A 24338-nucleotide genomic window follows, 5' to 3' on the forward strand; every position below is an offset into this window, starting at 1 on the left:
ATGAGACACGCTGGCGTTGATGCCCATTCGGGATACATCACAGTCCGGAATAAAAGCCACCTGTTCTTCCTCCTGCTCAAGGCTCCAGAGGTGAGGGCGAAATGTGATAACGAACTGCGCGCAGCTTGCTTCTAGAGTTGTGCGTAATGCAAAAACTCAATTCAGTTGCTTTTTGATTCCTGACTGATTCATCTCCTCAATAAGATGCACGATATGAGCATTTTGGATCGTGTTCTTGCCTAGCAAATATTTTGTGCCGTGTATCTTGATGACGCACTTTTTGCCGCAGAAGATGTATCATTATTTTGTTATGATCAGTACAGCAACGCGACCCCAGGGACCGTAATTTGAACCACTTATTTTTCGTATCCAGTCTGTGTTCTTAAATATTCGAACTTCACTCTAAGCTCAATCCGCGCAGTCACGCACGTAAGACGTCGACGCGAAGTTCCTCCATGATGTGACGTAGCTGTGATGTTCCGGCTGCCGAAAACTCAGAAAGATAGGTCAAGCTGATAACTGCTTACCTGTCACTTTCGGCGAGCTATAGAGAAGCAACGGCACATGCAAAAATTCTGCACCGATCACCACCGCTTTGAATGCTTAGTCAAGCGTATTGAGCTGCACATTTAATTGTGAACATCTCGCAACAAAGACTTACTACGACAATATGACCGAATAGGAGAGCTTAGGGAAGCGACTGGCTCTAAGTTCTCAATTTGAAAATGCACTTTAACTTCAGTAATAAATGTGCTTATTTGTTTTTAACTATGACGATGATTATCCCCTCGCTCTGTGCCCATCTGATCGCAGAACCTGCATGCAAAATATGCTTTTGTGTCATGCTCATCTTTTATTTCAAAAAGTCCTCACGGCGTAATTTTTCACCTTTATGTGCAGGCATCGTACCCGCTTGGTGTCTGTATCGGCGTTTTTTTTAATTGCTCCTTTCTTCCCTTGAAAACAAAGTGTATACGCTTAACTGCAACTTAATTACAGAGTGTATTCGAGAAGGCACCGCTCATTCTATGGCTGCAAGGAGGCCCTGGAAGATCTGGTCTTTTTGGGCAGTTTCTCGAGAACGGTCCGCTTGGCCTCGACGCTACAGGAAGGCTCTACAACCGAAGTTGCGCATTTCAGAGGGACGCGAGCGTGCTCTACGTAGACTACCCTGCGGGAGGTGGCTTCAGTATCATCGAAGACCCATCTGTACTTTCAAGGTCACTTAAGGACGTGACCGATGACCTTCAAAATTTCCTTACGCAATTTTACATGCTGTTCAAAGAGTTCGAATCGAGAGACGTCTACTTTGCGGGAGAAAGCTATGGAGGTAAGAAAATGTTGCGTTGTGTTATCTTCTACGTATAGGGTTCTGGTTTTCAATTATTATTATCTCACTCCAGCGGATGGTGCTACTGCGAAAGAAAGTAACGTGTGTGCTTTAAAGGGTCACCAAGAACGAAGACGAATGTAAAAGATGAAACAATGGGACGTAGCGCATATTGCCTGTCTGTCCTTGTTCACTGAGACCAGTAATCGCATTGAATTTGGCGCTCGATGATAACTAGCTATGTATTTAGCATCGCTTAGAAGAAAACGCGTGTGTAGCCTGTCCCACAGCAACACAGCTGAGGCCACTGTATTGCTGTGAGCAAAACCTGAACATCCAGTTTCTCACAAGGGGGATATTTGAAGTACGCAGGATGCGGCATAGACAAAATTTTTAATGCAAGATGAATTTTAAGACTCCTTCACAAGGTTTCCCTTAGGCAGGCCTTGCACAAAACTTCATAAATAAAAACGTGTCATAGCTTACACCTTAACATGATGCCCACAGACAATGCTGTCCAGAAGGGCCTGAGCCACAAGGTATATGTAAATGAGGCAGAGGACACTCCCTACAATGAGCCACTTGTGTTAACGAGGTCCAGGTCATCCTAGGAGCGAGGTGGTAACGAAGATGGGGTGGCGTTAGCGAAAATGCGTATTTCGAGCCTCTTCAGAACAGCGGCTCGACCATCAGCTTGGGCCACGGGCCTGTGCCACAGGAGCTCAGGAGGGGGCAGTCATTAAATGCATTCTGCCCCAGGGTCCTTCAGCGGCAGCTAATCATACGGAAAGTTCTCTTTATGTTGAGAGCGAGGAGAGACACGCGGAAATCCAATAATGCCTATGACACTATAAGAAGCAAATAAGAAAAAGAAGTAGGGATGATTTCGAGGGGTACTAAGTTTTGTGTAATTTGCAATGAATTTTGTAGTAAATTTTTAAAATTAGGAGCCAAACATTTTGACATTAAAAAATGCGCGCTGAAAAAAGAGGGGGGGGGGGGTGCGCCGCCTCCTTTCCCTTAAATCCGCACTAGCATCGTGGCACAGGTTTCTTGTTTTGCTGGAGGGTTGCTAGTTGCATAATAGTTGCTTTCGATGACTGTTGGTCTCCGTACTATTTATTCATTTATTTATTTATTATGGTACTACAAATCGCCCGTAGGGGCGATGTCACAGAAAGTAAAAACGCGAACAGTGGTTAAATGAGCAAATCCTCATTACAACTTAGGCGTAAAAACACAACAAGAACGAGATTTATACAACAAAATAATAATAATAATAATAATAATAATAATAATAATAATAATAATAATAATAATAATAATAATAATAATAATAATAATAATAATAATAATAATAATAATAATAATAATAATAATAATAATAATAATAGGTTTTTTGGGGAAAGGAAATGGCGCAGTATCTGTCTCATATATTGTTGGACACCTGAACCGCGCCGTAAGGGAAGGGATAAAGGAGGGAGTGAAAGAAGAAAGGAAGAATAGGTGCCGTAGTGGAGGGCTCCGGAATAATTTCGACCACCGTGCACTGACATCGCACAGCACACGGGCGCCTTAGCGTTTTTCCTCCATAAAACGCAGCCGCCGCGGTCGGGTTCGAACCCGGGAACTCCGGATCAGTAGTCGAGCGCCCTAACCACTGAGCCACCGCTTTCAATAAAACAAACAGTAAAGAATCAGGAATCATAGCGGGCTCCTGATTTCTCCACCCTTGTCTGCCCAGAATGCCGTATTAGAGTTTTTGTTACATTTTTGGCAATACCTAATTGTCATCGTGTTTTTTGTTTCCTTTCAGCAAGAGCTGCTGTCGCTCTAGCAAACCGTACGCAAGAAAGTGGCAAAAAATGCCCCAGTGGCCTTGTTTTGTCAGCGGGATTTCTGACCCCTCTAGAAGAAAGCATCTTGAAGTCTCCCAATTTTCTGTACCAACTCGGGCTTTTGGACGATAAAGGTCGCCAAAAGCTAGCAAACCATTGTGAACTGATCAGGAAAACAGCAGAATCGAATACGACCGCCGCCGCCTTGCTTCTAGCTGGGACATTTTTCAATTTCAAAATTGGTGGCCAGCCGAGTGTATTCTCTAATATGACTGGATACAGTGATCAGGGAAGCATACTCCACTCTCACAAACCTCCCCAGGTATCACAATACGAGCGATACGTGAATACGACGCAGTTCAAGAATGCCCTACATATACCACAGGCAGCCAGTCTGGAGAAATATCGACTGGCGATTCAGTTTGCGCTGGCTCCAAATGATTATTTCACAAACATTACCGACATCTTCCAAAGTGTTTTGAACAACTTTAGAGTCCTGATTATAAATGGACAAATGGACAACATCTTCCCAGCTGTTTTATTTGACGAATATCTAGGCAGGCTGCCTTGGAGTGGTTCCACTATGTTTGAGGCTGCACCAAGAGTTCCGTGGCAAACTTACAAGGCTCCGCATGACTTGGCGGGTTACGTAAAAGAAGCTGGAACACTAGCGGACGTTTTTGTGCTTAAGGCGGGACATCTCCTCGGGCTCGATGCATGTGACGCCGTCTACGATCTAATGCATCGTTTCATCAGCGGCATCTCCTACGCGGACGCGAAATAGAGCTTGAAATGTTGCAGTACTGATGATTGTCTTCTGTGAAGTGAATTTCGCAGATATTTCGAGTATAAAGTTTATAACTGTTTCTAGCACTACACTCAGAAGAATTTGATATTTTTTATATAGAGGGGAGGGGAAGGAGGGGGGGGGGGTGGCGTCCAAAGGTGGGTATGGGCTATGAAAGTCACTTTAGTGAACGGCTCCGGATTATTTGCACACACCTGGGAATCTTTAACGCCCACCGACATCGCATAGCACTCGCCTGTCTTTCCATTTCGCCTGCATCGAAACGCTGAAGGGAGTCGATCTTGCGATCGTAGGCTTTGCATCCGAACACCATAGCCACTAAGCCGCTACTCTGGGCCTATAAAAATATTGTTTGAAGCCCAGTTCATTGTAGATGAACTCTAATGGCGCTGGTCGCAGAACAGTTGTAGTGAAGGAAGTATAAGAAAGGCCCCTGCCGTCTAGTGATGCTGTAATAGTACCTAAAATAGTGCTTGCGATCTCTGAATTTTAATTGACCACACTTTGGGTACACCCACAATGCGTCTCATGGGAAGTGTTAAAATGGGGAGCCTCTTAACTTTGCGGGGTCAAAGAGTTGGGATGAGACCAGTGTAGCTGCGGAGAGTACAAATGGGAAGATTTTCATTGAGTGAAGTGGTGTAAGCTTCGTTCTCATATGTGTCAATCAAAAGCTCCCGTGTACAACTCCCGAAGTATGATCAGAATGCTATGCACGTCTGCCCTTGTCACAAGGGGACAAAGAATAAGAAAGTGGGCGATGCGTGGTGTCATGATGCAGGCAGGCTTAATGAATGGACGTTGCAGGGACAAGAAAGAATTTGAATTTTTTTTGGAATTTTCACTTCACCTAAACCAGAAACTGAAAAAAGAGCGCGTGAACACAAAGCCATCAGCGTGAAATATGGACACTGCCGTTCAAGCGACGGCCACTTGTCTTGCAAATTTGGAGTCACTCGCGTACTATGTCATATGCTCTGGAGGAATTAATGCTCTGCGGAGCATTTCTTGCGTCCGATCCCATCACCACAGCATAATTTTCTCGGTAAGGTACTCCTGTTTTGAAGAAATCGTCTCAGTTTGACACGCCATGAAAGATTATTTGAGCAAAAAAAGGCGACACATATTAAGACAAGACGACAGGACAAGCGCAACTTACAAATAGTTTATTCAGGAGTTGACACCTCCGAATATGAGACAGGTCGGCGCATGCGTGGCAGATACTCTCATAGCATGATTAGTAAACGTGCATCATCACCATATCCTACAATAAAGATTTCAATAGGGCTGACTCGCTCTGTAGAAAGGCACACACGTATCACTGCGCTCTGAAGGAAAGGGGTCAAAGAGCATTGCAGACACATGATAACGAAATATGTTGAAATCTTTCTACGCATTCCACTTAGAAGTGTACGGACAATCATTCTACATGCGACAATCAGACACTTGCCAACGAAGTGCGAACCATTGTAAACGCAAAAGCAGACAGCTGAACGCTATCTTCTTGTGATGACAAGAGATGTAATTTGGGCTGGGCATTGTAATGTTCCGTCCGTTCGGGTTCAATAAAATTCTCGTAGAGTATTGTAAACAAGTTTCAACAGCCTTCAGAAGCTGATCTACAGAGGACAACTTTCAACGTTCAGAAGGTGACGCCCAGAAAAAGAGAAAAATTTCAAGATATAGTGATTAAAATATAAGCTCATTATCACTGAAAAAAAATAGCGTCCTTTGAAAAAACAAGGAGTGAGCAAAGAAAACACGTGCTCCCCGAGTCGCGCAGAAAACATTATCGCCGACTTCTAAGATCGCTCTGGCATCCGTGCCTCGATATTCTCTCAGAGGAAGGACTGCTGCTCACAGGAGGAGGCGTTAGCTTTTTCCTCAGGGCACTGAATTTACGTAGTCGGTTTAGTGGTGCGCTGTGGATTAAATTAGCGGGGCAATTATGTGGGATTTTGCGCTGCCCTAAGGGTTTGTTAACCGAAGCGGATCTGTACCCAAAACAAGAACTCAGTCTGTGTCTCCACCTATAGCTTGAACTGAGATGAAATGGGGTTTTCATGCTAACTCTATCCGAAATGAATAAGTTTAACCGTTCTTAACAGGTTTCCAGAACGTTTCGGAGAGCTAAATTGAAGCGCCACGATGTTACGTAACCTTGCTCTGGGAAAATGAACTAGTTTTTTGAAACGTTTGACTCCCAGTAGCTGGCACGACCAACATTTATTACTGCGGCGAGATTTTTGCGTTCATTACGCCTCATTAGCGCCAACAGTATGTGTGTGTCGCCTTTCTTGTGATCTGTACCTGTTCGCGCTAAAACTTTTTACAAGAGACACATTAGGGCTCGCAAGCCTGGAATGGTGGACGCTATGAATATACGACTCATAGGTCAATGGAAAGTGTATTGTTGATGACATGAAGTTGATAATAATGATAATAATAATACCAATAATTATATCAAGAATAATAGCATAAGTTGCTTATGACGAGAGCAATGGCGCAGTAACTAGCTTACTAAGGGTGGGCACACGAACCGCGAAATGAAGGAAGGGATGAAATAGAGGGGGAAAGGACAGAGAGAGAGAGTCACCGCTGTGGAGTATTCCGGATTGATTTCGATTAAGTTCTTCGGCCCGAGGAAAGAGAAACTTCTGCGAATGATTTCAGTTTTTATCCAACAATTTCTAGGCTCGCTAAAAAGTTGTAAGATAGTAATGTCCGAATAAACTCAAGGGCTTTACTCAGCCCTTCAGTTTTAGCGCTACCGGCATAAAAATGAGCAAATACGTTACCGAACAGTTCACCAAGATTAGAGGCTTCGCGGTTTATTACAGCCCGATTTCATCCTCGCTACCATTAAGCATCAACATCGGCCTAATTACGGTCACGGCGGAACAAAGGACCCTCCTATCATCATCATCATCATCATCATCATCATCATCATCATCATCATCATCATCATCATCATCATCATCATCATCATCATCATCATCATCAGCCTTACTGCACCCACTGCAGGGCAAAGGCCTCACCCATGTCTCTCCAATTAACCCTGTCCTTTGCCAGCTACATCCACCTTTTGCCTGCAAACTTCTTAATCTCATCCGCCCACCTAACTTTCTGCCGCCCCCTGCTACGCTTGCTTTCTCTTGGAATCCACTCCGTTACCCTTAAGGACCAGCGGTTATCTTGCCTTCGCATTACATGCCCTGCCCAAGCCTCCTATATCTCTTCAATTAGCTATGTCATGCGCCAACTGCAGCTACCTTCTCTCTTCGAACTACCTAATCTCATCCGGTCACCCGACTTCCTGCTTCCCTCTGCTGCGCACGCTTTCTCTTGGAATCCAGTTCGTTACTCTTAAGAGTGGTGGTGGTGGTGCAAATATACAGGCGGGATTAGCCTTACAAAGGGCCAGTCGGCACTCACTAAGCCCGAGTAACTGATTTAAGAGACCTACCACTGACCCATAAGACCAGTTTCCTCCAAAAACGTCAGTAGTGGTCGTGACACTAATAGTCGCTCAGTACGATAGATCTCAGGGTACACGATGCGTGAGACGTCGCCCATGGGAACGTTCAGTCTCCTCAGGTTTTCCAGGAGTGTCTCACTCTCAGCAGAAAAACGCAGGCATGCGAAAACGAAATGGTTCACATCACCCCCAACAGTACAGTGTACACACATACATAGGCGAGGTGGCACGGTGAATGAATTTTGTGCAACTGTACCGGCGCAAAGGCACAGTCCGTGCGCACTCGATACAGATAGTGGCTCGGTCGAGAGTGGCCCAAGCTTTCTTATAGCTCTCTGAGCTGTCCCCAGGTGAGTTCAACAGTTTTCGTCAGCCTCCACGTGTCTGCTTCATAGGTGAATACAGGTAAGTTACAGCTGTCGTATACTTTTTTCTTGTGAGATACTGGCAGACTACCAATAATGATCTGTGAGTACCATCAAAATACATTGCACCCAATTCTTACCCTCCTTATTATTTCACTCTCGTGGTGCGGATCTGTAGTTACTACGAGCTTTGAGTATATGTATTCCCTTACCTCTTCTAACGCTTCGTTGCCTATCGTAAACTGCTGTTCTCTTCCAACACTGTTGGGCATAAGCGTACTTTTCTACATAATAATTTTTGGTTCTACCGTTCTGTTTTATCTATTGTGGTCTGTGATCAGTGTTCAGACAATGGCTGCTATGATCTCTGCCGCTAGAGCGCAGTAATCTACTAGCTGAGGCTATCTTCAAGTTGTCCACTTTTTCCCTTTTTAGTTGTTTTATTGGTGGCAGCACTGCGAATAGTAGGTGCGACATCTGACAGTGATAAATGGTTTAACACACCCGGGATTTTTATCTGCTCGGTGTTGTTGGAGCGAGTAGCGGTTCATCTTGCAGTGCGCATGCACAAAACATAGACGCTGATGGGGTCCTTTTATTTATTTATTTGTTCCAAGTCAAAACCACTGGACGGCACTACTGTTTAGCGGCCAATCTGACCAAGGAAGGCAAAGCATGAAGAGTTTTGTTAACCATTTCTGAAGCCACCACGATACTGTCATAGGTGCCTAATGGGTTTGGTTAGTCAACTGGTTTTTCCAAAATGTTCTGCTCAAAAAGATACAAATAAAAAACACTGAAATCTGTGCAGGAAATATGATTGCGCTGCGCGCCCGGAATTATTAAGAGCAGTGTCAGAATGCTGTTCGTAAGTCCCGGTTTCTTGGCTGCCGCGTCCATCGTAGTATCGCTTAGAACAACATGATCGTGTTAGTGGTAAAACTTCTTGCTCAAAAAACGATACCATATAAAAGACTCACAGCTTTCGCAAGCATTCAGATCTTTTTAAGGAGAATATTTTCGCACTTCAGAGCACCTTGCTCATAGAAAAAAAAAAAAGCTTTGCGGAAACGCTATCTTTAGCGGCCCCAATGGCACCGGTTCGGATAACGTGATCCCAAGAGACCTTTGTTGCCAGGTTATCACACCCTGTATATTTGATCCGCAGAGCGACAGGTGCCTATTAAGACGCCTTACCACGATACCCACGGTTACCTTAATGCCCGCGTTTACCTTGAGACCAACGAGCAGCAAGAATGTGTAGTGGGTGTACATGAGCGTACAGTCGCCGCTTTAGCTCTATGGTCGTCACATTACCTCCATGTACGTATTTTGTCTGAAAAACGGTTCACGAATTACTAATGAATCATAATTTATCAATGTTTTATTTTATTTGAGTTTGCGTTTATTTCGCTGACGTAAAAGAATCGAATACGACGCCTATGAGACTATATATGAGCGTATGAGAATATATGACGCGTATGAGACTTATAATTAGGCCTTCCTCTTCTCGCATGAAATAGCTTTTCGGGAAGATAGCAGTATTGTGATGAGGCAAGACGGTATCCTAAAGCTGCCTTAAGTGCATGCCGAAAGGCCCAAATCACGATACGCAGTGGAAAAAGGGTGCGCCTAAGTTTCACAGCACCGCTTAAGAGTCTTTATGAGACTCATAAAAAAAACGGGTTTTCAGTTTACGCCTGACATTTCTGGGAAATGCAAATCTGCCCTCCCTTCTTTGAGACAAGAGTTATTAGGCAAAATATACAGTTGCGGTCGTGATTAGACTGGCGACATTGGGAAAGACCACATATTTCGAAAACAGCGACTATAAAAATGACGGCGGTTTAATGAGGTGCAAGGGTTTCAAGATTTTAGCATACCCTAGTAATGCCGAAATCTGTCTCGGACACTTTTTTTTTATTCAAGATGAGCGCCATTAGGCGTAATGAGAAAGGGAGGGAGTATTGAAGGACATTTGCGCTGTTGTAATGTGTGGGTTTAACGCTCACACGTGAAGACAAGAACATGCAAGTTCACGGCCACTAACGTGTTATGCACAATGCAGCGAGAAAATCAGATTTGATTAAAGGCACGCTAAAAACTGTGAGTGCATTTTGTTTAAGATTAATGGCCTTACTTAACAGTATAAATTGACAGTCAGAGAAGACGTAAAACCGGCAGACACGGCATAAAGACTGAATCTGTTGCATTTCAGGCAGTCACAATGCGACTCCTTCCATGGCTCATCCAGTGTGTGTCTGTGGTGGTGGCTTTGTCGTATCGACGGTAAGTATACGAGCATGCTAAATGGACAAAAAGAACTTGTTTCTTACCCGCCGCGGTGGCTCAGTGGTTAGGGCGCTTTGCTACTGATCCGGAGTTCCCGGGTTCGAACCCGACCGCGGCGGCCGTGTTTCGATGGAGGCGAAACGCTAAGGCGCCCGTGTGCTGTGCGGTGTCAGTGCACGTTAAAGATCCCCAGGTGGTCGAAATTATTCCGGAGCCCTCCACTACGGCACCTATTTCTTCCTTTCTTCTCTCACTCCCTCCTTTATCCCTTCCCTTACGGCGCGGTTCAGGTGTCCAACGATATGTGAGGCAGATACTGCGCCATTTCCTTTTCCCCAAGACCAATTTTCAATTTTAAATTGTACCTTAAGAAAGGTGAAAGTGTGTCCACGTGATTCGCCATGTTTTAATGTAAAATTAGTAGTTTAAAACACCACATAAACTCCCGGCAGATATAGCGAAGGAATGCGGATATATAAAGGTGCAATATATTAGAAAATCTGTTTTGGCGAAAGCATATTTCGGTGCATTGCTCTCTTTTAAATGCTTAGTCTTGCATTATGAGCGGGCTCCAACTCTTCGGTAAAGGCTATTTAGTTAAACAGAGAGTCACACTAGCATATCTGCCATCAGATATAAATATATTCAGATTTTGGTGCGAAAGCACTACTTAACGCTGTCCCGACCAATAATCTTGTGTGAAGCCTCGGAATAACTCGGGTAAGCTCGGGTTAGTTCGGAGGAGCGTTGCATCAGCTGTAGACAACAGGAGGTGGCCTTGAAGGTGACCTTGGCCAAACCTAGCATATAATAAACTCTTAGACATCTCCAACAATAAACATTATTTAAATTTCAAACCCGACGCTTCGGACAAGGCTCGGCTTCTCCTTCAGGGGTGACTGGGGGCTGTAGCTATTGTTTTTAAGTATATTTAAAGACTTTAAGGATACTTAAAGACGCTAGCCACTGCCCCAGTAACAGTTTATTATAATTCATCAAACCTATCGAGACAGGCAAATCTGTCAAAATGTTTAGTTTTCAACCCTAGCATAGCAACAACCCTTGCAGAAATAAAATGTTTCTGCGACTGGGTTTCGAACCCGCGGCGGCGCGAGCAGATCAGAACTATGCTATCGCCGCAACCTATCACGCCTCGTGTTAAACTGCAACACACTCTCGCGCTGTGCACTGCACATCGTCATCTTCATCAACTTCATTTGCGGCGCGAAAAGATCAGACCAGCATAACCTTGACCACAGCTTAGCCTGAGTCTAATATCGATGCCAGACGTGCCGACGACCCAGCAAAGCCACGAGCCAACCAGGTTAAACGCATGGTTTCACATATCTACTCGGTTTGAATACTTTGAAACCCTGTCAAATTTTTGTTGTGACTCTCCATAGATTTCCCAACGTCCCCAGCATCGGCAAGGTTGATTTCTTTATGAAACACGCTGGAGTGGAAGCTCAGTCGGGTTATATCACGGTGCAAGAAAAGAGCCACATGTACTTTCTTTTGCTAAAGGCACCAAAGGTGAGCGCAGCATTTTTCTAAAGTCACGACGCAGAACTTTAGCTTTTCGTTGCGAATGAAGCACCTTCACAGTCTGTACTTTAGCGCTAAAAAAGAAATGGATATGTGAAGAACAGAGTGATCAGGTTGCGTCAAAGTGTACGACACAAATCGCTTGAAAGACCCGGAACAATGCGTGTCTTGTTGTACATTTAAATATCACAATTTTTTTTTTGTAATGAAAACAAAGCAACATTTCTTTTTGAATTTTTTCACGAGGAATAACCGGAGTAGAAATTCAATTCCGATGGCTTAAATACTGTGGTAGCAACGTAGGAGGTAAGTACGTCCCCATGGCAACAAAACTGAAAGTGATCAAATCGGCGATTAACAGCATTAAATTCTTACTTTCATACTCTAGTTCGGACTGATTCATGTGAAGGCTTCGGGGCGTGATAGCTACCGCGTTTCCACATTTTCACAACCCGAAAACGAAAGGTGAACAGTTATCAGCCTGGCCTATTGCTCTACGCCATTGGCAGTCCCGAAATGCAATATGGAGCAGCAGCGTCAAAGCGGGAGAGATTCTGCTCTGGTTATCACCGTCTTACATGTGTTATTCATCATCATCAGCCTGACTACACCCACTGCAGGACAAAGGCCCCTCTCGTATCTCCAATTAACGCTGTCATCCTTCCATGTCGCGTAATAACGTGCGCTATTACGCGGACTCAACTAGACATTTGGAGCATTATATCTCGGAACACTGGCGCATTGCGTGAGTTTTACCAAATAAAATACTTTAGGAATACGACTGCGCCAGGTTCTCTGAACCAACTCGTGCGCCAACAGCTGTGGCCAAAATATTTAGGAGATTTAAGGTAGTTTGGAGATCAACAACGGCAATTATTATATCACTTTGTGTCCGCATACTCTTTAACTCTTGTTCAGGCATATTTTGGGTCACGTGCTCATGGTTCAATTTTTGAAAATTATAAAAGCCTGATTTTGAACGCCCTGTATAGTAACAACATATCATGGGAAGGTCTACTATTGAATTTTTTTTAAATGCGCGCACTATATACATGTGGCCGAGCCACTGCAGATTGCCGCAGCGAGAGTTGCTTAAACATAGAATTAACTACACTTCTAAAGTATTTGAATCGTGACTGAAGGGAGTATAAAAGGGTAGGGAAAGCGGAAAAAGGTGAAAACAGAAAGGCTAAGGAGACATTTAAGCTATAGTGAGCTGGACGAGCGGTTGGATGAAGAAATGCGAACAGGTAACATTTCTTTTCATCCCGTTTTTACTTTGGCAGTAGTAAAAAGACACTAAAGTCGGACATGGCACATTCTAGGACGACTTTAACGTCTTTGCTGACCACCCAGGTAAAAGCGCGATGAAAAGAAATTCGAACAGCGGAATGCGTAGGCACCTCGTTGTTCGCATTTATTTCCATCGCGGCTGTACATGGGGAGGGGGAGGGTTTGGGGTGTTTGCGACCCAAAAAATTGCAGGAGCATGTATTTATCAGACAAAGAAAATACTCATGAAAATAGTGAGAATCCCAAGCCCTTTAGTTAACTAAGCACTCAAGCTTATAATGAGGAGAAAGTATAAAAAATTAGTTGATATGCGCACAAAACAACGCTCAAGGAAGTAGTCGCAACAACTTGCAATGCACTTCGCACATATACATAGATTATATTGAAAAAAAAAAAGAATCAAGAAAATGTATCCTAGCCCGCATTTCACACATATACAGGGTGTTTCACGTAAGAATTTACATATTTTTTTAAAACAGGCTTTTTGAGTGAGAAGAGCACTCTTTTCGGCATAACATTGCAAGCGGCGTAGTATATCAGAATACAGCTAAGACCTGCTAACTAGCAGCCTGGTTCACTAATACAGAATAGTTAACTTCTTGACTATTACTCTTAGGCTTCTTAATTATTGAAAGGCGTGTAGCCCACCGTAATTAATATACATATGAGTTTATAGAGTTTCAGAAACGTGGTTACCCTCGGCGCTGTGGCCGATCAAATTTTGTCTATTTCGACGAGTAATGTGCACTGGAGAGGTTGCTTGGCCTGCAAGCATCTTAAAAGCGCATGTATTTTGTCGCGATGTAGCCAGAATTTGTTGGGCCACAGCTTCGAGGTTAACCGTGTTTTACAAATTTTAAAAACTGATATGGATATTAATTATGGTGGTCTACACGCCACTCAATATTTATAGAGCCTAACAGTAACACTTAAAAAGTTCACTATTCAATGTGTTAACAGTCTGCTAGTTAGAACGTCTTAGCAGTATTCTGGTGTACTACATCGCTGACAGAGCTATGCCGAAAAAAGCGCTCTTTTAACTCAAAAAGCCTATTTTTAAAAATTGTGCAAAGTCTTAGGTGAAGCACCCTGTATAATGCTCGAAACTTTACAACACATAATTCGAAATGGGCTAGCTCATGCTATCCTGACGCGAAAAAGCGAACTAGTTAATGTTTACTTTGGTTCTAATGAACAATATAGTGGGCTGTTCCGCTTTATTAATTTGCCATCATTATTATGCCATCAAGTGGATGAAAACACGGGGAGGAGAGAGAAGTATACACGGGAAGAAAGAACAGAGGATCAACCATATGAAGTTATTCAATTTTTTTTTTGCGGAGTATTGACACGACCTCTGCCCGGTTCCATTTAGAAGCTTGGCCATACAGAGCATCTGCATAGCATATGCACAGCATCTGCTTAGTATAGCATAGCATAACATCTCAAGCCACCGTCGCTCTCTTGATTTTCTAGCTGCAACTGCTAACGTTGCAGACAAAGACTTTTCGGGAACTTTTCTTTCTTACAGTGGTATTTCTTTCTTCCAAGGAAGAATCCGCCATTAATTTTTCGCTGGTAACTGAAAAAGGAAAAGAAATAAACACAGGACGTAAAAACCCCGCACTTGATTAGCAATTCAGCACCAACTGAGGGAAATACCATGCTAGTTCAATGCCATTTTTTAAAATTCAACCTTTATTCCGCGCAGAAGTCGTGTCTTTTGACGCGTCCAGTCAAATTAGGAATTAGAAAGGTCAGTGTTGCAACACAAGGAGAATAAAGGGCTTTAACCCTATATGTACGTCATATAATTACTGGTCGCTCGGGTCAGAAATAGAGTTGGGTAAAAGCCTCAAAATAAATGCCAATTTCTTAACGCATGCCTTCTCTGCAAAAACCATACGTGGAGTTCAGCGAATGCACGTGCACAAGGGTATCAACCAATGCGGCTGCGATGGCTTGAAGCGAGTTCTATTCTGAATTGTTATTTCTTCTTAAAATCATATTTCGATGACCAATCTCGGCAGCTCCAAGAACGTTTCACTGAACTATTCTATGGGTATCCTAAACTTTCCTAGATCAGAACTCCAAAGGATTCTCGATGTTCAATGGGGTATGCCCGTATTACATTTCTTGGAGCTGGATCTCTTATTTGTAGTTTACAATTTTTAAGTTAATAAGTAAAGGAGTTTCAAAACAGCGATAGCGAATAAGAACGGAATCGGGGGTGTGCCCGTGGCTCAGGCGGGGCTTCGCATGGCAAACGGATGACGTCACAGACGTCATCAGTACTTTATCGTGCGTGCATCTGAACAAAGTGCGCCTTGCGTAGCGAGCTCCGACGTAACGTTTATTGCTGGGTGCGTGTAGGGTTCGCTGAAGGTCTCGTGATTAGGTAGGCCGGTGAAGATTTGTTTCACTTCGTGACTGAGATTATGGATTTGTCCCAGCCGCTATAGGGCAAATGAATGATATATGCTGCAGTGTAATATGGGGGTACGTAGATGTGCAAAGATGAATGGGAGCGTGCTCATCTCACGTATGCACCGCTGAACATATATATAACGCTCTCCACGCCTGCCTGTACGCTGCGAGAACTTTTGTTGGCAACTGAGTGAAAGTTAGAGAGCCGCAACACATCATCGTTGTGTAAAGCACACTTCTAACAAAACTGCGTATATTTAACGTTACGAAATAAATTATCGGTTACAACGCATTTTACGGGTACATCTGGTTACAAGGAGCTTCTGTAGATGGCGCCAGCTACAACAGTGACAAAGCGAAGCAACCCCGCGAGGAGCAAGCGCGCCAGACGGCCGGGCGCCCCGTCCTGCGCCGTATATGCCTGGACTCTTATAAACGGACGCTCCGCCCGCGTAGCTAGATGACGTAAGACTGAATTGTTTAGTTATGTGTACAGTGATTTTAAAATATTTATAAACAGCGTCGGCTGTTATCGGCTTCCTGTGCTGCTATCGCGTAGTGCGCACCAGATGGCATCATTGTCACGTAACTATTCTCTGTGATGTAATCACCACAGTCGTACAACGGATTGTCGTTGTCACATGTGACGTATGAATCACAATGTGAGCCACTAATTCAGTGGGTCAGATGACCGGTCAAACGCTTCGCATCGCCATGATCACGGTACACACGCATGATCGGCGCCATAGCTCAAGCTGAAACACGTCTCGCATCACGCGGCGACAGCTCCTTCATTTTATTGTTTCGTTATCGTGGTCACGGTGACCTCATTGCTGCTGCTGGAAGGTCGTCGCCGAATCCGTCGACCGGAAGGCAGGGCCAGACCTGAATGAAAACTTGCCTGTTTTTCTGGCAGGTATTCGTTGAGAACCAGCGTGCTGGTATGCATCAGAGAATTTAGAGGAAGCCATGAGAAGCTAGTGGCGCGGTGCATTGGAAGCGAAACGTGACGATACAACTATTGCAAAGGGCGAAACGCCGCTCACTTTTTCTGCGCGGCGAACTCTTGGATCCAAAGCGCGCGCTGTAATAACGCCGCGCGTGGTTTTCACAAACAAGACCACTCGAGCCAGAGCGGTTTCTTAGTGCTATAAGCGCTACTACGAGCCATTAAAGTTGGCACGATTAAGCGGCGATCAGAGCAGCAAGCTCAGATGCAGGCTGTTTTAACGCGACAGCGTTAAGGCTCCCGTTCTGAAGAGAATCCGGCGTTTTCGGCGTTGGCGTTGTGAGCGAGAAATCTCTGGAGAAGCAACTTAGGTGAGCCAGCTAGGTCACATGACCTTGTGGCGCCATCACAACCTGCCCACTGTGACAGGTGGCAGTTAAATTAATCATTGGTCGCGACAGGTTGATCGGGAAGAGCAACCCGGGTCGCACAAATCCCACCTATGGCAGCATCTGCCATCGCAGGGCAGTGGCGCATCGTTTAACCGCTGCGCCAGGAGTGATGTCAGACTTCCCAGAGTTCTCTGAATGTACAGTCGAAAATGTCCAATTCCGCTAATATGATCATTAACCCATTAACTCCATCGTGTCGTACCCTTAAGGCGGAGAGTGTGCCTTTTTTTTTGTACCTGTCCCAAAAATATGCATCTTCTTCTAGTCATTGGCAATTCGAGCCATTAAAGAGCATCAAAACTTTGCTGTATTTTTTCCCTCCAGGCTAAAATTTTGTTGTTTATAGTTTCTCTGACATTCCGCTGACTAGACAGTGTTTTGATTATTCGTGCCGTGTTCCATGTGAGTGAATACGCTTACACGTGTAAACATTTTTCAGAATGCACCCAAGGAAGCCCCTCTCATTATGTGGCTTAACGGAGGGCCCGGGAAATCTGGCCTCTTTGGCCAGTTCCTCGAGAACGGCCCCGTTGGCATCGACGCAGAGGGGAACTTGTACAACCGAAGCTGTACATTTCAGAAAGACGCACATATACTATACGTCGACTACCCAGCAGGAGGAGGCTTCAGCATCATTGAAAGCAAATCCGTATTGTCAAAAACATTGGAGGATGTAGCTGTTGACTTGGAAAGATTTCTTCGGCAATTTTTCTCGCTCTTTCCTGAATATTCCTACACGCCTCTTTACATAGCTGGAGAAAGTTACGGAGGTAAGAAAATAGGGCTGGCGTTAAGACCGGGAAAATGTTGATTCCTTATGCTACATATCAAGCAGTTAATTACTCTATGGATCATTTGGGTATAATAAAATAGTGAGCGGACAGTACACAGCATGGTCTTTCTAATTCAGGTGAAAGGTGCAATGGTTATGTGAGCTACTTGTTAGCGCTCATGGCATGATATGCAGAATTTTTGTTTTAACTGAAAAACCCTCCGATTCATCCGCGAATTGAGCTTTAAAATTCCCTAAAATTCTAAAATAAAGGTTAATGTGCATTTTTTGTACCCGGAAATTCTGGACGAAAACATTTCTTAACGGGAACCTGTTTATGAACGCAATTTTTTAATATGTTGTAAGACATCTCACTATAACAATCAAGATATTCGCAGGTCTCGCATCGGCAGGCTTGGATTTTTTTGCGCTGTTAACGTTCTTGCTGTTGTCAGAAGCCTTCGCCATTGGCTTTCTATGGCAGTTTTAACTGCTAGATGCGACTGATAGAAACGCTCTAAAAGAAACATTGTGGTACACATCGGAAGAATGGATTATTACCTTCAATATTTCCATAACAATAATTTACAATCTTTCAATTTAAAAAAAATTTTTCCAAGAATGACGGACATGGTTTTTCACAACTATGTTTGTATATGAGATTGTCTTCTTCGAATGCCAAAACTTCAACAAAAAGCGAACACTTTACGTTCTCTGCCGGAACGAGATAGTGATTGCCACTTGTAGAGCGCACGGCTGTTCATCGCTTGTAGAAATGGCAGTATCACACAAGGCTACCCCAAACAGTAACTAGCAGTTACTGTTTGGGTTAGCCTTCAACGTGAGAAGCTCTAAAGGATAGGCGAAACCAAGTGATATACTGCGTTTGTTTTTTACGTCACAAAATAGACAATAGAGGCCTCGTAAGACCTTTCCTCGTAGGAAAGATTATACGCATAAACCTGTTCGAATGCCGTGAACAGAATTCTGTTAGTGACACCTTCCCAGAAAAAAAAAGTCAGGAAAGAAGGAAACGTGGGAACTACCCTTAGTAAGATGTAAACTTCTCAGCAATGATTTAGCCAATGCAAATACCCTAATGAACAGAGTCAGTATATAAATTCAGACTGACTGCTTTTTGGTTATATGATTACGAAGTAATCAAGGTCTACTGCTGGCTACGACGTCCCTTTGAGTTATGAAAGCATAGCGCTGCGGAACGTTATCGTTGTGTGCTTTGAATTTTAAAGAAGTTTATACCTTCATGTAGTAGAAGGACGAAAACGAGACAAAGGAAAGTTCAAACGACACACGATAGCGTCGGATGGTGGCGGACATTGTTTCAAGGTTCAGCACCATATTCATACATGAACACCATGAACTAAACACAACTTGCGGCGTCTCTTTAAATATTAAAGGCCAAATCACCTTTTCCAATGCCTGATACGAGTTTTTACGCTGCAGCTGTCAATAATTTTGAAATATTAACTCCAAATGATTTTCTTTTTCAGTGAGAGCCGCTATCTCCTTAGCACAGCGCCTTCGACAAGCTGGGATGAGGAGGAAAAGTTTGTCTGGTCTAATTCTTAGCTCTGGATTCTTCGTCCCGATTGAAAAAAGTATCTTCAAGTCCCACGAGTTTCTTTATCAACTTGGACTAATCAATGCAGAAGGTCGCAAACAGCTTGCTGAGCGGTTCGAGCTGATCGTCAATACATCCAAGGAAAACAAGACGGCGGCTGCTCTTCTTCTAGCTCAGACCGTGGGTAACATGAAAGTTGCCGGCAACAAAAGCATGTTCAAACAGTTGACAGGATATGATTATCAAGGTAGCATACTTCACACTGATGAACCAAGCCAGATTAGGAAGTATGTAGAGTTGGTCAACAGCACTGGTATGAAGCAGGATCTTCACGTATCTCCCCGTGCAATTCTTGACAGTAACAGACCACTGATTCAGTACTATCTGGCTCCAAACGATTTTTTAAACATCACAAGTGAAGTCAAGAGAGTCTTAGGCGCGGAAAGAGTTCTCCTTATGTACGGGCAAATGGACAACGTTTTTGCTCCCGCTACCTACGAGAGATTCATGACTAAACTGAACTGGGATGGTTCGGCCGAGTACCACTGTGCTCAGAGGAAGCCGTGGAAAACTTTTTCGGCCCCTTCGAAGCTGGCAGGCTACGTAAAAAAGAGTGAGAAGCTTGTGGATGCCCTCGTACTGAATGCAGGTCACTCAATGGGGCTGGACACTTGTGACGCTGTTTACGATCTTGTATATCGTTTCCTTAATAACATTGACTACGATGACGCCACCTTGTCTTATTCTGAACGTCACGCGCAGCCCTCGTTTTAATGCACCTTGAAGTTTGTTTCATAGCACGAAATAAAGGTTGGAAAAAGCGCACTGTTGGCTCAATTTCTATTCGTTGAACCACGTGAAGTTTTCAGTGATGAGTACTGATGATGATGATGAATTTTTCTGGTGCAAGGGCATCTCCGGCAAAAGAGCGCCATGGCACAAGGTATTTTCTTGTACAGTCGGGGACAAAAGCCTCTGGACCACGTGTTCCTAAAACAAAGCCGATAGCACTATTATTACCCCGCCGCGGTGGCTCAGGCGCTCGACTACTGATCAGGAGTTCCCGGGTTCGAACCCGACCGCGGCGGCTGCGTTTTTATGGAGGAAAAACGCTAAGGCGCCCGTGTGCTGTGCGATGTCAGTGCAGGTAAAATATCCCCAGGTGGTCGAAATTATTCTGGAGCCCTCCACTACGACACCTCTTTCTTCCTTTCTTCTTTCACTCCCTCCTTTATCCTTTCACTTACAGCGCGGTTCAGGTGTCCAGCGATATATGAGACAGATAATGCGCCATTTCCTTTCCCCTAAAACCAATTATTATTATTATAGCTCTATTATTAGCAAGTGACTAGAGACCACACTTGTGGAGGTGTAAGAACGATATTTTGACTTTCACGTCCATAAATGTGGTCTCCAGCCGCCGGCTAAAGGCAGAGCTACCGGCTACGTTAGAGGAACACGTGGTCCACAGACTTTTGTCCCCGACTGCACTCAAGGTGGGGTCAAAATCCTATTTTCAAAGTTCCCGGGTTCGAACCCGACCGCGGCGGCTGCGTTTTTATGGAGGAAAAACGCTAAGGCGCCCGTGTGCTGTGCGATGTCAGTGCACGTTAAAGATCCCCAGGTGGTCGAAATTATTCCGGAGCCCTCCACTATGGACCTATTTGTTCCTCTCTTCTTTCACTCCCTCCTTTATCCCTTCCCTTACGGCGCGGTTCAGGTGTCCAACGATATATGAGACAGATACTGCGCCATTTCCTTTCCACCAAAACCAATTATTATTATTATTATTATTATTATTATTAAAGAATTCCACCCGAAATAAGCCGAGCATCAGACCAGGGCAAAGCTTGTACTCATGTGTCACCGGTGGGTTCCCGGCGGCACTCGGGATCGAACCCCGAACCTCCCGCATGCGAGGCGGATGCTCAGACCACTTGACCACCGCTGCCGTCTCAATGATGATACAGGAGGCTGATAAGTGCTTTATTTATTACCTCACTCCTGTGTTGACAACCAGAAACGTCTTGGAGACTAGACCGCTTCACGAGCGATGTGGTCTTGAAAGCGTATCTTCTCAACACGTTACAGAAGCCGGCAGTGTGAGGAAACATTTTTTTCGGGGTTCGCATATTAAGCACCCAGGGCGTCCATGCCTTGCCGCATAAGCAGCTTCAGCTATTCCTTTCGAGTTCAATTTTCTCCTCAGTTTTCTCTGGACTTGGTCTTCGGGAATATTGTTTCGCTTACCGACTTCTTTAGAGGTCTTGCTAGTTTGTGCAGGCGCTGACTTCCGCACTCCGCTTAAATTATTACGTCATGACTACTTGAGAGATAATCCATTATAGAAAAAGGAACCTTAATTTCGCGCTGCGTTCGTAAGGGCAGTGCGCTGCGTAGAACGGTGCAACTTGCAAATGTTCACGCTTGCACGATCTACTCGTTTAATGTCATTTATCGCCGACTACAGAGAACGAGTGTGTGTGTGCGCGGGGTTGGGGGCATACGAGGGGGCTAAGGGATGCTTTAAGAATGTCATCACATAGAACTATTGCAGCTAAAGGTTTTTCCAACCAAATCGTTTGTGTCAACTCGAATGGCTTATTCTAGTGCTCACGACAAAAAGAAGGCAACAATGAAATTTAGCTTTTTGCACTCACTGCAAATTTCTCTGACGGAGGCCGCTAACGTGCCTCAAAAGCGTAAATAATGGGCTAGAGTTTCCTATGAAAAAGTGCAGCCTCAGCGTCGTATCAGTAGTGGAATTACTGCTTATGTACAGGCCATACTTCAAACAAGCCCGGCGTAGTGGAGTGAAGTGCGCACATGATGGCGTGTCCTGTCAAGTGGAAGTTGCAGTGTGTAGATGCACAATGGTGTCGCGGTCATTGTCTCATGTGAGCTCGCCAACCCTAATTGAAATTTCTTAACGCAGTCCATGGGTAGTTTACGGGAAGCATAAAGACTGCACAATGAAAATTCTGCAACAGCAGGCTCCATTGCAATCCTATGTCCTACATGAGTGCCTCTGTGCACCCATCCAGAGTGGTCGCCTAGAAGTGGCCTGGTGGGCGTAACGACAAAACGGCAACACAACTACGCAAAAAGCCGAATATTACAACATGCACTAATGCTAAGAAGCGACTGACATAACTTTCCTGAAGAACAGCGCGAACTTGGACACGGACAGAAGGAAGACACACAGACGAGCGCTGTGGCAGACACAGAAGCATCTGTTTTAATGACATAATTAGTCGTTCTCAGATTATAAACTGAAATTATAAATGAAGTGTCAAAAAATACCAGCTGCCGATTCCGAATGTTACAGCCTGAAAGATCCTGAAACCTGAAGCGTGCTTTGTTAACGCAATCTGTGGCGCCATCTATGAGCGAGCGGCGGTACTTTCGTTCGTCCGGCACAATCACGCTCCCCTCGCTCTTCTCCCCTCCCCTGGCGCTCGGTTACACCGACGGCGACGCGGCTCAAGCCATGAACGAGCGCATAGGAGCTGCACTCTAAAAAAGACGGCATCAAAACTTGTTTGTTCTTTTCAACACCGGCATTTCTCTTGCGTTTAAGTAACCTTGCATATACTCGACGCCCTTCCTGAAAAACTCGAGGAAACTGACTCCCACATCGGCCTTTGTGAAAAATCAGCTGTTTTAGATAATGAGGTGTTGTTCTAGTGACGGCGAGAGCAGGGTCTCCAGAATTTTTTTCAGTGGGGGGGGGGGGCAAGACTTCGAGTTTATTTTGTTGTTTATTTATTTAATGCTCATTTACTTAATAAACTTTATATTATTATTATTATTATTATTTTATTTTATTTTTCAATGTTCAAATGTTGATGCAAACTGTCACGTTGTGGTGACGACACTCCAGCAGTCAGGAAGAAAACGAAAAGGCTTCCAAAAGAAACTGTTTAAGGTGCTGACTCCCGCCCACTAAGAACTGAATGACTCGGCGGCGGCAATAGTCACAAGCGCGCTGGGCGGTCATCAAACTGAATGCATGCAGTTCTTGGCCGCGCTCAATTTAAAGCTGGCAGGGAACCTTCGAGATTAAGAACCAAAAGCAACTACAACAATCTGGAAAAATGTGGAAGCATTTGCACATGGCCACGATCAATGGAGGTAAGTCTGGTTGCATCTAGCATTACAAAACAAAATGATAAAGCCGTGTGCTGGCGGTTTTGAATGCGAACGATCAAATGGTGCAAAGATTCACGGCAATATAAAACCATCTGAAATAGGCAGCTTTATAGATGTGTGCACGAGGAGTGATCAATTAGTTAAAAAGTTTGTGCTTAGTTTGCTGAAATTGTGGTGACCATGATCATTTGCACGGGTCAGACAGCCGACATCTGTTGGGACATCACTGGTTTAGGTTACTCATATAGGAAATGATTTACAACTGGCTACGAAGCCAAGTAGCTCAGCTCCACTGTGCTTTGAATTAAAAGAGTCCTAGAACTGAAGTGTTTCGATTGTCAGAAATCTGACCCAAGTGCAAGCAATTGGAGACTGGGTGGAGGGGGGGCGCTGTCCCCTCTGGAAAAATGTTGAGGGGGTGTGGCAGCCGCCCCCCTTGCCCCCTCCCCCCAGATCCGGGGTCCCTGGACGAAAGGAACAACTGGAAAAAGGGCTAACGCTTAGATTGTGCGTTGACTGCCAAGACGGTCATTCCTTGCGACACGTTTTCAGAGTGAGTGAGCAGTTGTAACCATGCGGAATTCTGAAATTCGAATGCGTCTTGCATATGAAGTTTGGTTTATGGTTTATGGGGGTTTAATGTCCCAAAGCGACTCGGGCTATGAGAGATGCCGTAGTGAAGGGCTCCGGATATTTCGATCACCTGGGGTTTTTTACCGTGCACTGACATCGCACAGCAGACGGGCCTCTAGAATTTCTCCTCAATTGAAATTCGACCGCCGCGGCCGGGATCGAACCCGCGTCTTTCGGGCCAGCAGCTGAGCGTCTTAACCACTCAACTACCGCGGCGGCTACATATGAAGTTTACTGTTGAGTTAAGAGCGAACAGTGAACTCTTGATCTGCAAGGCAAGCCTCATCGTGAGAGCCGTCTTTGACAAAGATGTACGTAGGACTGATGACGTATTCCTACTCACGCAGAAGCGTTGACTTCACGGAGACTTGCGAAGCGCATGGGCACGCGCCTCTGTGTCAAGAGCCATCCCGCACCAGGCG

At 44.6% G+C, this 24338-nt stretch overlaps 1 protein-coding gene across 1 annotated transcript; it reads left to right on the forward strand.

The window, feature by feature from the left end:
* On the forward strand, positions 1 to 23780 carry LOC144108054 (vitellogenic carboxypeptidase-like). The gene is made up of 4 exons (XM_077641335.1): positions 1 to 90; positions 1000 to 1330; positions 3147 to 3326; positions 23737 to 23780. The coding sequence occupies exons 1-4, from the start codon at positions 1 to 3 to the stop codon at positions 23778 to 23780; spliced, it is 645 nt and encodes a 214-aa protein (XP_077497461.1).
* The last annotated feature ends 558 nt before the right edge of the window (positions 23781 to 24338 follow it).

This window comes from Amblyomma americanum, chromosome 10 (genome assembly GCF_052857255.1).
Source record: "Amblyomma americanum isolate KBUSLIRL-KWMA chromosome 10, ASM5285725v1, whole genome shotgun sequence".
NCBI classification, from domain to species: Eukaryota; Metazoa; Arthropoda; class Arachnida; order Ixodida; family Ixodidae; genus Amblyomma; species Amblyomma americanum.

Bases quoted from the DNA above. Each gene is read 5' to 3' on its own strand.
- LOC144108054 (XM_077641335.1), top strand. From the start codon at position 1: ATGAGACACGCTGGCGTTGATGCCCATTCGGGATACATCACAGTCCGG. The intron at 1,331-3,146 runs GTAAGAAAATGT...GTTTCCTTTCAG, and splicing joins TGCGGGAGAAAGCTATGGAG to CAAGAGCTGCTGTCGCTCTA. The intron at 3,327-23,736 runs GTGAACTGATCA...CCCTCCCCCCAG, and splicing joins CCAAAAGCTAGCAAACCATT to ATCCGGGGTCCCTGGACGAA.